The 16,835-nt window shown below is 35.0% G+C and overlaps 1 protein-coding gene across 1 annotated transcript in view; it reads left to right on the plus strand.

The window, feature by feature from the left end:
* The window catches only part of DNMBP (dynamin binding protein), a 270,386-nt gene that overhangs the window by 94,453 nt on the left and 159,098 nt on the right, over positions 1-16,835 (plus strand). The window contains exons 2-3 of the mRNA XM_053692530.1: positions 3,622-3,768; positions 8,509-8,631. Coding sequence (XP_053548505.1) covers positions 3,624-3,768; positions 8,509-8,631 — 268 coding nt within the window. The 5' untranslated portion in view covers positions 3,622-3,623. The remainder of the gene's footprint in view (positions 1-3,621; positions 3,769-8,508; positions 8,632-16,835) is intronic.

Genomic DNA, 16,835 nt, shown 5'->3' on the forward strand with positions numbered 1-16,835 from the left:
ACTCTCAGATAGAATCGAGCAAAGGGATGATAGCCCATGAAGCAACCATCAGAGCAATTACCTCCATACATTGAGCCACTGAAGGGCAAACAGAAAAGTGCAAAAAGAGGCAGGAATCCTTGATTTTCCGATCTCTGGCAAAAAAAAATTCAAAGATAGGGAAACTAAAATGTACACTTAGAAAACTAAACCTGTGGCTGGAACAAAGGAACACATTTTCAGATTCACTCCCCATCAATGAAGAAAAGACAACAAAATTTCAGAATGAAAGAGCATGTTGAAAATATAGCACCTGAATCCATACGTTGTCCAGGAAGGGCACCATAGCAATTCCCTGACACCTGATCACTGCTAAAAAAAAAACTTTGGGATCCGTGGCAAGGCCAAAGAAAAGAGCAACAAACTGAAAAACTTTGACAGGCAAAAAAACTCAGGGACTTGAAAATACACGTCCTCCAGGTCTACGGTCACCATGAATTGATCCTCCTAGATTGAAGGAAGAAAAGAACCACAGGTTCCCATGTAAAGGACTGTACCCTGAGACAACTTGATGAGACACTTTAGGTCTACCAAAGGACAAAAAATTCCCTCTTTTTCGGGAACATCCCAGACCCTGTTCCCTTACAGGAACTGGTTACCACTCACAGGGCAGAGAGGCCCCAAAACGCATTTAAAAAATGCACAGCAAGACTAATAAGACTAAGCATTGCTCTAAATGAACATATAAACCTCCAGCTTCTTATCCATTAATCATTAAAGGAACAGCATTCTCCATAGGGATCAAAGTTCTCCGAGCCATAGTAGCAAAGCTCCCTTCTACTTAAGGCACCTTGCATAATAATGGAGTCACGTCTAGCAACACTTCCTCATAGGAAGGAACATCATAGAAAAGATAAAGTTACAAAACTTCCAAGGGTTGACAACAAGAGGGGTATCGATGTCGTCCAAGTAGCTAAAACCTCTTTTAACAGTACACGAGGCGCGCAAGCACACATCTGAAGGATATCACTTCAGCATCAGATGAAGGAATTATTCTGACAGAATCTGAGGTTTTACCCTCAAAGGCTACCGGCGTATGCTCCCCATCAGTCTTATAAGAGAAGGCAACCTGAATATTAACCGGTGGAACAGAAACCTTACTATCTGAGTTTGAAATTTTCCTCTTGTATGTTCCTTTTAGTAAAGAAAAAACAGATAAAGCCACAGATACCACTGAAGATACCTGTGCAACTATTTCTGTAAGCAAATAAACTCCTTCAGGAGATAGAGAGGAACTGCAGAGCACTGCATGTGACACCCTTAAAGGCTAGGGACTTATAAGGAGAAAGCTGAGATGAACAGCATCGTACTAAGAAACGTTGGCTCATAGAATTAGTTAGTGCAAAAAAAACTTTTAATAATTTCTTTATAACTGGGACTTTATTAAACATAGGGATATGTAGAGATGAAAACATCTGAATTGCTACAGCGTTAACACAAGATCTGCTCAAAGCAGGGTTGTATAAAAAACAATAACGCTTAGACAGACATACAGCCATGACAATGAACTAACTCCAAGGCTACGACTGCTCTCCTTCTTAGATAGAGCAACACTACCATATAGGATTAATATAGGCTAATGAACTAGCCACAGGATGACATCACAGAGTCTAATTTATAATCCAACTTTTCACCCGTATGCTCCAGCTGCTCTTACGAAAGAGCAGCGCTTCAATATAAGGTAACATAAGCTGTGCAGCATGTAACTGACAAACAAGCAGCCTTTTAGGAAGAAAAGGATGTCGCCACTCCGCTTAACATCACCTGCCTTGAAAAAAACTGTTGTTTGAAAAACGCTGTATCCCTATACAGAGGCGACTGGTAGGAAGAAGAAGGCGGATTGTGTGTCATGTGACTGCTGACACGAACAGCGCAACACAAATACAAAGCGCGGGTTCTCTGTTAGATTTCCCCGCCAAGATTATATAATACGGACAGAAAGATAAGCTAAAGGGACGATAGAATGCAAACCCCCTTATGCTTCACAGCCTGCTATACATTCAGAGTAAACAAGAATTGTTGTTGTTTTAAAATATAGATAATCCCTTTATTACCCATTCGCCAGTTTTGCATAACCAATACACTTTTTACCTCTATGATTAACTTGCCCCCTGATCACATGACATTTTATTTATTATCTATTGATTTTCATTTTAGCCAATTAGTGCAGTGTCTGCCACAAGCCACAGGCATGATCACAATGTAATCTATATGGCTCACATGAACTAGCTCTCCCCTGTTGTGAAAAGCAAATAAAAAAGCATGTGATAAGAGGCGGCCTTCAAGGGCTTAGAAATTATCATATGAGCCTTCCTAGGTTTAGCTTTCAACTAAGAATACCAAGAGAACAAAGCAAAATTGGTGATAAAAGTAAATTGTAAAGTTGTTTAAAATTACATGCTCTATCTGAATCATGAAAGTTTTTTTTTTTAACTTGACTGTCCCTTTAAAATTCTTGCAAAACTGCTGCCATATAGTGCTCTAGACACATGCACACTCCTGAGCTTATGTTCCTGTTTTTCAACAAAAGATACCAAAAGAACAAAAGAAAAGTTGATAACAAAAGTAAATTAGAACGTTTTTTTAAAATTGCATGCTCCATCTGAATCGTGAAAGAAAAAGTTTGGGTTTCACAGCCCTTTGTAAACAAAATATTCATTGGTTTAGGGACAAACTCTTTGAAAAGACTCTTGATTATGTTTACATGATTTCTTCCTCTGCCAATTAGATGCAGATATAAATGAGTTACCACACTTGCCAACCAATCACAAAGCAGTGCACATTACAACCTTTTGCAGGCATTGGTAAAAGCATTATTTTTAGAGTAAAATACTATAGCTAGTAAGCCACTGGCGTCTTTAAATTAGGCCTTAGCACCCTAGTCCTCAAGATACCCATGGGTGCCTTCAACTCCCCCCCCCCCGCTGGCCACCATCATCCACCCCTAAAATGTAGTTATATATCACCAAACTATATTTTAGGGGTGGATGATATCTCTCTCTTTCTCTATCTGTATAATCACATGAATGGGCACAAGATTCTGGCTCCTAGATTTTGAACACATTTGTTGAGCCCTTCTTTAAAACCATAACAAAGCACTGAGGTTAGCCAGCAATAGAGAACTAATACAACAAGTAATCCTTTTCATGTATTATAGTACATTAAAGGGCCACTAAAGTCACAATGAACGTTTTATGATTCAGATAAAGCATGCAATGTAAAAAACAAAAAACTTTCCAATATACTTTCATTATCAAAACATGCTTATTTTTATATGCACACTTTCTGAGGTTGCACCGTATATACACATATATAAAACTGCACAGTATATACACATATATAATGTAATTGGCTGATGGCTGTCACGTGATAAGGGGAAGGAAACATTGGGTTAACTATGTCAGGAAATATTCTGCTGCTCATTTCAAATTTGGAGTGCTGCTGCATTGTCTTTTTATTGTGTATCTATGATTTGATTCTATTATTTATTTAGTGGTTCTTTAAGTCATTTTGTTTTGTAACTTTTACAAATGCTTTTTACCTTTCAGTAATTGACATGCTGTATCTCTCGTTTTTCTTTAGGGATGGAGGTCGGCGCTGTTGTCCGTGCAATATTTGATTTTAGCCCCAGCGTCTCGGAGGAACTGACTCTGTTTGCCGGGGATGTCATTGAAATTTTGAGTGTGATTGATGAATTTTGGCTTTTGGGAAATAAAGATGGTATTACAGGTAATCTCTTCTCTATATTTTGTTTTTACTCACAGCTATCGGACAGATTTTATTCATACAACAACTTAAATTAAATAAAAATACTGCAAATGATTAGGGTTAATATAACTTCTCACTAGTTATTTTATTTTATAAAAGGTAATTTAATAGGCAGAAATCCCAGTCAAAGAAACTTAAAAGTGCAGAAAATTCTAAAAAAAGAAAGAAAAAAACAGGTTAGGTTAAAGCTTTTTATTTTTATTTTGAAGCTAACAGGAAATGCAACTATGGCCTTAAAATCTGATTGGTAACTGGCTGATAAGCAGATCCCCCACTGCATTTTCAGTGGGCAGTGACGCACCTTACAAGCATGAGATATATTTTTTTCTCAGTACAGGAACATATATTTTATAAACAAAAACTGTAATGCATTTTAAAATGACTATTTTTTTATAAAAATAAATAAAACATGTTGTGTGCCTTTAACTGTTTCCTCTGCATTACAAGTACTAGTAGTAAAAACCATAAGGCTGGCATACTTCATACAAAACACAGGAATAGACCGCACTCTCAGACTGGACAGGGTACACATCCTAAGTAGAGATGGGCGAATGTTTCTAAAAATGCGAAATTTAAAACGAATTTTGATACATTTGTTCGTTCGAATCGAATTTCAAATGTTTATATAACATTCTAACATTCTATTTTCGAAAAAAAAATTCGAATTTTTCAATAAAATTCGAAAATATTCGTTCAAATAATAGAATGTTTTGCTATGTATTCATTTAATTTCGAAATGTAATATTCGAATTTGAATGTGACATTCGAATTTGAATTTGACATTCAAATTTGAAATAGTATTTCTAGTCTACAACTGTGTTTAATAAATGTAATATTCGAATTTGAATGTGACATTCAAATTCGAAATAGTATTTCTAGTCTAATACTGTATTTTATAAATGTAATATTCGAATTCGAATGTGACATTCGATTCAAATGTGATATTCGATTCGAATGTGACATTCGAAATAGTGTTTCTAGTCTACAATTGTGTTTTATAAATGTAATATTCGAATTTGAATGTGATATTCGAATGTGACATTCGAATGTGACATTCGAATGTGACATTCGAATGTGACATTCGAATTCGAATGTGACATTCGAAAACTGTAAATAACATTCGAAAATCGATTTTTTTAAGACTATTCGTTCTTATCAACATTCTATTATGTAAATCGAATTTCTACAATAACATTCGTTCTAACATTCGAATTCGGATATAAACACATTCGCCCATCCCTAATCCTAAGTCACTGTAAACTCCACAACTCTGAATACTGTCAGACAGCTATACAGTTCCCAGCAACCCAGGCAGTTAACCCCTGAGCGGCCTGCATGACAGGGAACATTGCCTTTAAGGCAAAAACTATTTTACAGTATACTGTACCTTTAGATATTAATGTGTAGACTAGACAGAGCTGCAGTTATCTCTGGCACTTTGTCGCAGAGACATGAATCAGAAGAATAATTTAGGGATGAATCTGTCATTGTAATGTTACCTTCACATAGTAAAATCAGAACTTAATTCTGTGTTTAATCAAACATACCTACCTCATTGTATATAGTGCTTAAAGGGACATAATACCCATATGCTAAATAACTTGAAATTGATGCAGCATAAATGTAAAAAGCTGTCAAGAAAATATCACCTGAACATTTCTATGTAAAAAAGGGAAGATATTTTACCTCAAAATGTCTTCAGCTTACAACAGTAAGTGATCTGGTAACAGTTATACTTCAGCTACTGACCACTGCAAGTTGAAAAAACAAAAACAACAATAGCCAATCAACATCACCAAGTGCTGAGGTCATGCTTTGCTTTGAGGTGATCTCATGAGATTTCACTGAAATCTTGGGAGATTTCAAAGTAAACTTCCTTAACCCCTTAACGACCAACGACGTATGGGGTACGTCCCGCAAAAAAATGCAGTTAATGACCAAGGACGTACCCCGTACGTCGTTGGTCTTTGAAAGCAGTGGAAGCGATCCTGATCACTTCCAACTGCTTTCATGTTATAGCAGTGATGCCTCGATATTGAGGCATCCTGCTATAACATTTTTAAGCCGTCCGATGAAGAGAGAGCCACCCTGTGGCCCTCTCTGCATCGGCCATCAATGGCCCTGTTCGTTGGTGGGTGGGAGCTGATCGTGGGCGGCCATCGGTGGGGAAGGGGGGCGGGATCGAGTGCGCGCGGGTGCGCGCGCGCGGGTGGGAACCCTACACTATGAAACACTGTAAGGTGGGAGAGAGGGGGTTGAGGGGGGGCAAATGTTAACGATCTGGGAGGGTGGGAGGTTGGGGGTTGAGGGGGGGCAGCTACACTACAGAAAATACTATTTTTAAAATAACATAATAATAAAATGTTCTAAAAAACATATTTGATTTCAAACTGGGTACTGGCAGACAGCTGCCAGTACCCAATATGGCGCATAATAAGGCCGAGAGGGGGGTTAGAGAGCTGTTTGGGGGGGGGATCAGGGAAGTTGGGGGCTAAGGGGGGATCCTACAGAGCAGAATTATCTTTTTTTTTTTTTTTTAAATCCCCAAAAAACTCTTATTTTAGTACTGGCAGACTTACTGCTAGTACTTAAGATGGCGGGGACAATTGTGGGGTGGGGGAGGGAAGAGAGCTGTTTGGGAGGGATCAGGGGGTGTGATGTGTCATGTGGGAGGTTGATACCTACACTAAAGCTAAAATTAACCCTGCAAGCTCCCTACAAGCTCCCTAATTAACCCCTTCAATGCTGGGCATTATACACGTGTGGTGCGCAACGGTATTTAGCTGCCTTCTAATTACCAAAAAGCAAAGCCAAAGCCATATATATCTGCTATTTCTGAACAAAGGGAATCCCAGAGAAGCTTTTACAACCATTTATGCCATAATTGCACAAGCTGTTTGTAAATAATTTCAGTGAGAAACCTAAAATTGTGAAAAATGTAACGCTTTATTTTTATTTGTTAGCATTTGGCGGTGAAATGGTGGCATGAAATATACCAAAATGGGCCTAGATCAATACTTTGGGTTGTCTACTACATTATACTAAAGCTAAAATTAACCCTAAAAGCTCCCTACAAGCTTCCTAATTAACCCCTTCAATGCTGGGCATAATACATGTGTGGTGCGCAGTGGCATTTTGCGGCCTTCTAAATACCAAAAAGCAATGCCAAAGCCATATATGTCTGCAATTTCTGAACAAAGGGGATCCCAGAGAAGCATTTACAACCATTTGTGCCATAATTGCACAAGTTGTTTGTAAATAATTTCAGTGAGAAACCTAAAGTTTGTGAAACAATTTGTGAAAAAGTGAACAAATTTTTTTATTTGATCGCATTTGGTAGTGAAATGGTGGCATGAAATATACCAAAATGGGCCTAGATCAATACTTTGGGATGTCTTCTAAAAAATATATATATATATACATGTCAAGGGATATTCAGGTATTCCTGAAAGATATCAGTGTCCCAATGTAACTAGCGCTAATTTTAAAAAAAAGTGGTTTGGAAATAGCAAAGTGCTACTTGTATTTATTGCCCTATAACTTGCAAAAAAAGCAAAGCACATGTAAACATTGGGTATTTCTAAACTCAGGACAAAATTTAGAAACTATTTAGCATGGGTGTTTTTTGGTGGTTGTAGATGTGTAACAGATTTTGGGGCTCAAAGTTAGAAAAAGTGTGTTTTTTTCCATTTTTTCCTCATATTTTATAATTTTTTTTTATAGTAAATTATAAGATATGATGAAAATAATGGTATGTTTAGAAAGTCCATTTAATGGCGAGAAAAACAGTATATAATATGTGTGGGTACAGTAAATGAGTAAGAGGAAAATTACAGCTAAACACAAACACCGCAGAAATGTAAAAATAGCCTTGGTCCCAAACGGACAGAAAATGGAAAAGTGCTGTGGTCCTTAAGGGGTTAAAGGGACACTGAACCCAATTTTTTTTCTTTTGTGATTCAGATAGAGCATGACATTTTAAGCAACTTTCTAATTTACTCCTATTATCAAATTTTCTTTATTCTCTTGGTATCTTTATTTGAAATGCAAGAATGTAAGTTTAGATGCCGGCCCATTTTTGGTGAACAACCTGGGTTGTTCTTGCTGATTGGTGGATAAATTCATCCACCAATAAAAAAGTTCTGTCTGGGGTTCTGAACCAAAAAATAGTTTAGATGCCTTCTTTTTCAAATAAAGATAGCAAGAGAATGAAGAAAAATTGATAATAGGATTAAATTAGAAAGTTGCTTAGAAATGCATGCTTTATCTGAATCACGAAAGAAAAAAATTTGGGTTCAGTGTCCCTTTAAACTGAATAGGAAACTAATATGACTGTGCCTGTACATGCCAGATCCACACTCCCTTGCAAGTCCCAAGTCCTGGTATCCTGACTGGCAGCTTAAAGGGACAGTCTAGTCAAAATTAAAAAGGGGGTGTTAATAATTAGGAAACTTTTAGGTAAAAATATCTTCCTTTTTACTTAGAGATGTTCAGGTTATATTTTCTAGTCAGCTTTTTACAGTTCATTGCATCACTTTCAAGTGCTTTAACATTTGGGTATTGTTTCCCATTAATAAAAAAAGCAGTAAGCATGCTCTGTAGTTTACAACATTGATTAAAATGTAGCTTTTAATATCCTTTGTTGTATAATTTTACCAGTAATTGGTAAGTTGCTTATACCAGTGGTTTTCTTGTTTCCAGGACAGTTTCCAGTTAGCTTTGTGGAGGCGCTTACAATTCCGAATGTAAAATCCGGAGAGAGATTGTATGTCTGTATCAGTGAATATACGTCCCATGAGCCAGGAGCGTTGTCTCTCCAAAGAGGTAAGGGTGGTAATAAATATAAAATGAATAAACCTGAAAGAGGCATGGCAATGTTATTTTGTGATTCAGACAGAGCATACAATTTAAAAAGTTTCAAATTCTATTATCAAATGTCCTTTGTTCCTATGGTATTCTTTGTTGAAGAGATACCTAGGTAGGCAACTGGAGAACTACGTGGCAGGAAATAGTGCTGCCCTCTAGTGCTCTTGCAAATTGTTCCAAAACTGCTGCCATATAGTGTTCCAGACAAGTGCACGATTCTTAGCTTGCGTTCTGCTTTTCAACAAAAGATAACAAGAGAACAAAGAAAATGTGATAATAGAAGTAATTTAGAAAGCTACTAAAGATTATATAGTAATATGTTTCAGTTTTTAAACTTAAATATAATGTGATACAAAAAAATAAATAAAAAGAAAACAGCGTTGTGAACTGTGTACTGTTATAAATGTATGAATGTCCATTTAAGTCTTCTACGTGACCTAGATAACAAGTGGGCGCGGTATTTTTTTTTCTTAATCACGAAAACTCCGCTAGAGTTAAGCTTTTGCGCTAGACGGGTTGCATTCGTATTACAAGTTAAAAAAACAACAATCTATTTTGCGCTAGTGGTAATCTGAATAGCGCCCATCGCGCAAACAACATAGCATATTCGCATTAGCAAAGGGGAAATATTTACAGTAAATACATAGTTTAAATCTTTATTAAATATGAATATTGCATATATATGTTTTTACATCTTTTCATCTACTTAATGGCAAAGGTCTCTCTCTAATGCACTTGTATATATGTCTATATGTGTGTACATATATATTTATGTGTTTATATGTGTATATATGTCTTTATGTGTATATATGTCTATATGTGTGTACATATATATTTATGTGTTTATATGTGTATATATATCTATATGTGTGTACATATATATTTATGTGTTTATATGTGTATATATGTCTATATGTGTGTACATATATATTTGTGTTTATATGTGTATATATGTCTATATGTGTGTACATATATATTTATGTGTTTATATGTGTATATATGTCTATATGTGTGTACATATATATTTATGTGTTTATATGTGTATATATGTCTATATGTGTGTACATATATATTTATGTGTTTATATGTGTATATATGTCTATATGTGTGTACATATATATTTATGTGTTTATATGTGTATATATGTCTATATGTGTGTACATATATATTTATGTGTTTATATGTGTATATATGTCTATATGTGTGTACATATATATTTATGTGTATATATGTCTATATGTGTGTACATATATATTTATGTGTTTATATGTGTATATATGTCTATATGTGTGTACATATATATTTATGTGTTTATATGTGTATATATGTCTATATGTGTGTACATATATATTTATGTGTTTATATGTGTATATATGTCTATATGTGTGTACATATATATTTATGTGTTTATATGTGTATATATGTCTATATGTGTGTACATATATATTTGTGTTTATATGTGTATATATGTCTATATGTGTGTACATATATATTTATGTGTTTATATGTGTATATATGTCTATATGTGTGTACATATATATTTATGTGTTTATATGTGTATATATGTCTATATGTTAAAAAAGAGAAAAAAGGAATTAATACAGGCGCTGCTCACAGTATCAATTATAATCTAACCGCCCTATTGTGTATGGAACTTATATGTCCCAGGGTGTAAGTGTATAAATTTAAATAGTAAATATGCCAGTTATAAGCCTACTGAGTTTAAATACAATGATCCAACAGATATACTGTAATGTACATATAAAGCATATGCCAGAGATATACAAATAACAAGCATAAACGTCTTACAATTCCTTGAGCTGAATTGTGACTGAAGAAATGTTCCAAAGTAAATGTTGATTAAAAGTTCAGGTTAAAAGTTCTCAGAGAGTCCTCTGTATACGGGCTGCTCCTTAAAAAAGTCCCATCACGAACTTTTGAAGAGCTGAAAATACACGAAAGAAAAAAGAAGCGCCCACCGCATCTAAGTGCAGATTAAAATGTATATTTTAATTATTAAAAAATAACAAGAATAACACTCACAATGTTGATAATATATACAAGCCTTGTATCAAACAATTCAAAGCTGTCTCCGACTGTAGTGTGTGCCGCTTGCAACACGTTTGATCCAAGATGGAGACTCCGCGATTCAGTAGAAAGGAGGTGTGTACTCCGCTGGGCCAATCCGCTGCGTTGTTGACTTGGGGCTGGATAACTACGGGTTGTAGCGTGGTGCTGTATAGGATGATCCCCGGTATAGGTAATTCCTCCTCCACAGTGGATGCACCACTTAGTCGTAATAAACCCAGTCCTCCTTAGGCGGTATTAGACCACACTTAATGGTAAACAGGATAAGGTCCTCAGCCCACAAAGTGTTAGCGTCTGCATGTATATATACAAACACTAACAGTGGCCTCACAGGAACCCACTTATGCACGCTGTATTGTGCTTACTGAAACGGATATGTAATGTCAATAATTAAAAAATAGAACCGATCCTCAGCCCACTCAGTGTTACAAATATTAATATAGACACTACCAGTGGCCTCACAGGAACCTGAATATTGCACACAGTGTGTGTTCACTCGACGTACGTTTCGTTCCACACAGGAACTTTTTCAAGAGTGGTAATTGACACCTCCTACCTGTTATTTATAGGTAGATTGGAACACCTGAGTTCATATTAACTCTTAAGGTTCTGATGAACCCATATCTGTAGTGTATAGGAATTTAGCCTCATATTATACAATCATAAAAGAGCTTTCCAATGTAAAAAAATAAGTAACAATAAATACTAAGCTAAAATATCACAATAAAACACAATTTGTAAAAAGGAGACATAATGTAAAAATGTATATACAATGAAATCCCTAAACATTACATAACATACAAAAAAATGCAATTACTAAAGAAGGGGGGGCTTACCTCTATTTAAAGTGCTTCATAGTAACTAACAAAGTAGCTGATCCTTATTCTACACATAAATCTATAGAATAAAAAGTTAAAAAGTGTGAATTAAAAAATGGTAACTATAACACATGAGAACATTTATGTTAGAAAGGCCTGAATATCCAGATCTATATTTAATCCCTGGGGATAAAGACAATCTAATTTCTTAATCCAAAATGTCTCACGTTGGCGCAACTTTAGCAGTCTATTGGTATCCCATATATTTGGTGGGATCCATTCTATAATCTTAATTTCCAGATCTTTAGGATCACTATTGTGGAATATCTTAAAGTGCTGTGAGACACTGTGTGTTTCCAGACCTTTTTCTATATTGTTCAAGTGTTCCCTAAAGCGGTATTTTATCTTTCTTTTAGTTCTTCCCACATAGATAAAATTACATTTACACTTTAGATGATATACCACGTGTGTACTTAAACATGTACATCTATTCTTGTTTGTATAATTCCTAGAGTTATCATGATTTTCAATGGTATTATGATTTTTTGCTATATGTGGACACATTAGACAATCTTTTGTTTTACACTTAAAAGTTCCATGACTATTGCCCCAGTCTGAGATTTTAACTGGCGGTTTACTTCTCAATTTGCTTGGGGCCAAAATATTTTTTAGATCTCTGTTTTTTCTGAACACAATTTCGGGCCTACTTCCTATTGATTTATTCAGAATAGGGTCTAATTGTAATACGTTCCAATGTTTGTTAATTATATTCTTAATTACATGGTGTTGATTATTATATTTAGTAATGAACTTAGGATTGGATTGCTCTGTAACCCTTTCTTTTTTGTTATTATTTATTTTCTCCAACATTAGTTTCCTATCCATTAAGTTTACCTTATTTCTCATTTCAGTTAGATGATGTCTATTATAGCCTTTATCTTCAAATTTTCTGGTTAGGCCCTCAGCTTCTAAATTATAGTCCTGAACATTGGTACAATTACGTTTAATGCGTTGGTACTGGCCTAGGGGAATGTTGTTCTTCCATTGTTTGTAGTGGCCACTTTTGGCATTCAATAGGCCATTCCTATCTGTATCTTTTCTATAGTTTTTTACTGCTATTTTATTGTGATCTATAAACAATGTAAGATCCAAAAAGCTAATTTCAGTTTGTGACTGTACGTATGTAAACTTCAGATTGAAGTCATTCTTATTCATATGTTCTAATAATTTACCTATGTCCTGTACTCTCCCTTTCCAGATAAGGATAATGTCATCTATGTACCGGTAATACATATAAATCTGGTTAAGGTACGGGTTATTATTCCATATATGTTTTTCCTCATAGTTGGACATATATAAATTCGCGTACGATGGGGCAAAAGTCGTCCCCATCGCCGTCCCCTGTTTTTGCTTATAAAATTTATTTTCAAATAAAAAATAGTTATGTGATAAGATAAAATGAATGGATTCTGATAAAAATTTGGAATGTACGCCAGAAAAATTTCCTTTTAGACACTCTTCCTCAATTACCGAAACCCCTTTTCCATGGGGTATGCTAGTATATAATGCCGAAACATTGCAGGTTACCCAAGAATAACAAGGTAACCAATTAATACCCTCAAATTTATTAATAACATCCACTGTGTCTCTGATGTATGCTGGGATTAATTTTACTAGTGGTTGTAAATAATAGTCTATGTATTTCGACATATTATCGCAAAGCGACCCAATGCCGGACACAATAGGTCTTCCTGGGGGTTCTTTTGTATCTTTGTGAATTTTTGGCAGATGTTAAAAGCATGCCACTTTCGGATATGCCTCATATAAATAGCTAAATTCGTTCTGATTCAATACACCTTCCTGTTTTGCAATGCACAAATGGTCAAATAATTCTTTCTTGTACTTTATAGTGGGATTAAATGTCAGGGGTTGGTATGTATCTCTATCATTCAGGAGCTTATACGCTTCCTTGAGGTAATCCTTTCGATTCTGGATCACTACTCCACCCCCCTTGTCCGCACATCTATAAATTATATCCATATCCTCTGTCAATATTTTTAGGGATTCTCTTTCCCCTTTAGATAGATTATCATATTTCAATTTACTTCCATATGACAGTTTATTGAGATCCTCACAAACTAATTTATTGAATATCTTTATAAATTCGCTTTGCGTGTTTTGGGGATAAAAAATCGATTTTCTCTTAAGGGGACAATGGGTAATGTTGTTAACCCCATCATCTTGTATAGAGATGTTTAACAATTCTTCATCTGAGATGCTATTTGATAATGTCTGAGTTCCATTTTCTTCATAAAGGGATTCGAGGTCAGCTAATGCCTGTACATCACCTTCATTAAAGGCTATATTAGTAGACATACTGATCTTATCGTAGTATCTTTTTAAAGTTAGCTTCCTGATGTATCTTTGAACATCTATAAATAATTCAAAATGGTTAGGTTGAGAAATTGGAGCAAAATTTAACCCTTTGGAAAGTAATTTCATCTCATTATTAGTAAACGTTTTGTCAGAGAGATTAAAAATTAGTTGGTAACCTTTCTCTAATTCCAACCGTTTCTGTTCCTTTTTTCGTTGTTTGAACCCTCCTCTAGTACCTCTGAATCTTCTAATGCCCGTTTTGGCTTTCTTGGGGTGTCTAGTGCTTTTACAAGAGCCCCTCCCCATTCGGACCTGCTCCCCTGTTGTCGCCAGGGGGGTGTTCCTAAAAAATGCCCCTTATTCTGATTACCCTGTCTTTGTTCTCTAGGGGACCATACTCTAGATGGGTATTCATTATCCGTTCCCCTTCCTCTAAATTTTGGTTTAGCTCCCTGGTGATTCCATCTTGGACTATAATTTCCATATGATCTCTCAATGTGGTTTTCCCCAAATTGAAATCTATTTGATGTTTCGATATTAAAATTGTCCCTATCACTCTGGTTATGAGAATATTCTGCTAAATTATGACCCTCATTCTTGTTGAATGACCCTCTATTTTGTTGCTGGTTCCTATAAGAATTAGGGCCATTTTCTCTCTGACCTCTTGACTTATCGTATAATTCATTTTTATTGTTATTAATGTTTTTGGTTTTATGAGGGACATAAGAATTTTTAATTTTATTATATTGGTTATTACCATCATAGTGTCTCTGTCCGTTCGTATTAGATGGAGTATGTGTTATTCCCCATACAGTATTGGAGAAATTCCCCCTATTTCTGTCATCATTCTGTTCCACTTTATTCGTGTTATCCTGATGTTTATAAGTATAGACTCTGTCATTTTTAAAATCCTCCAGGTCCCTTCTTAGTTTTTTTAATTTATTTGTTTCCAACTCCTTAGCATATAAATTGATCTTAGTCTGTATGTTATCATTTAATTCCTTCCATTTTGTTATACTCTGGAAAGGTTGTATTTTGTCCACTATTGTGTCAATTTGTATTTTTAAATTGTCTAATTTATATTCCCTGTATTTGATTAGAATTTTGATGAGGGAGATGGAGCATTTATGTAATGCTTGTTCCCACTCCATCTGGTATTCCACCTCATCCAATTCAAAGGCAGGGAATTTAAAAATTCTGACATTGTTTATAGATCACAATAAAATAGCAGTAAAAAACTATAGAAAAGATACAGATAGGAATGGCCTATTGAATGCCAAAAGTGGCCACTACAAACAATGGAAGAACAACATTCCCCTAGGCCAGTACCAACGCATTAAACGTAATTGTACCAATGTTCAGGACTATAATTTAGAAGCTGAGGGCCTAACCAGAAAATTTGAAGATAAAGGCTATAATAGACATCATCTAACTGAAATGAGAAATAAGGTAAACTTAATGGATAGGAAACTAATGTTGGAGAAAATAAATAATAACAAAAAAGAAAGGGTTACAGAGCAATCCAATCCTAAGTTCATTACTAAATATAATAATCAACACCATGTAATTAAGAATATAATGAACAAACATTGGAACGTATTACAATTAGACCCTATTCTGAATAAATCAATAGGAAGTAGGCCCGAAATTGTGTTCAGAAAAAACAGAGATCTAAAAAATATTTTGGCCCCAAGCAAATTGAGAAGTAAACCGCCAGTTAAAATCTCAGACTGGGGCAATAGTCATGGAACTTTTAAGTGTAAAACAAAAGATTGTCTAATGTGTCCACATATAGCAAAAAATCATAATACCATTGAAAATCATGATAACTCTAGGAATTATACAAACAAGAATAGATGTACATGTTTAAGTACACACGTGGTATATCATCTAAAGTGTAAATGTAATTTTATCTATGTGGGAAGAACTAAAAGAAAGATAAAATACCGCTTTAGGGAACACTTGAACAATATAGAAAAAGGTCTGGAAACACACAGTGTCTCACAGCACTTTAAGATATTCCACAATAGTGATCCTAAAGATCTGGAAATTAAGATTATAGAATGGATCCCACCAAATATATGGGATACCAATAGACTGCTAAAGTTGCGCCAACGTGAGACATTTTGGATTAAGAAATTAGATTGTCTTTATCCCCAGGGATTAAATATAGATCTGGATATTCAGGCCTTTCTAACATAAATGTTCTCATGTGTTATAGTTACCATTTTTTAATTCGCACTTTTTAACTTTTTATTCTATAGATTTATGTGTAGAATAAGGATCAGCTACTTTGTTAGTTACTATGAAGCACTTTAAATAGAGGTAAGCCCCCCCTTCTTTAGTAATTGCATTTTTTTGTATGTTATGTAATGTTTAGGGATTTCATTGTATATACATTTTTACATTATGTCTCCTTTTTACAAATTGTGTTTTATTGTGATATTTTAGCTTAGTATTTATTGTTACTTATTTTTTTACATTGGAAAGCTCTTTTATGATTGTATAATATGAGGCTAAATTCCTATACACTACAGATATGGGTTCATCAGAACCTTAAGAGTTAATATGAACTCAGGTGTTCCAATCTACCTATAAATAACAGGTAGGAGGTGTCAATTACCACTCTTGAAAAAGTTCCTGTGTGGAACGAAACGTACGTCGAGTGAACACACACTGTGTGCAATATTCAGGTTCCTGTGAGGCCACTGGTAGTGTCTATATTAATATTTGTAACACTGAGTGGGCTGAGGATCGGTTCTATTTTTTAATTATTGACATTACATATCCGTTTCAGTAAGCACAATACAGCGTGCATAAGTGGGTTCCTGTGAGGCCACTGTTAGTGTTTGTATATATACATGCAGACGCTAACACTTT

The sequence above is a fragment of the Bombina bombina genome, chromosome 9 (genome assembly GCF_027579735.1).
Source record: "Bombina bombina isolate aBomBom1 chromosome 9, aBomBom1.pri, whole genome shotgun sequence".
Taxonomy (NCBI): domain Eukaryota; kingdom Metazoa; phylum Chordata; class Amphibia; order Anura; family Bombinatoridae; genus Bombina; species Bombina bombina.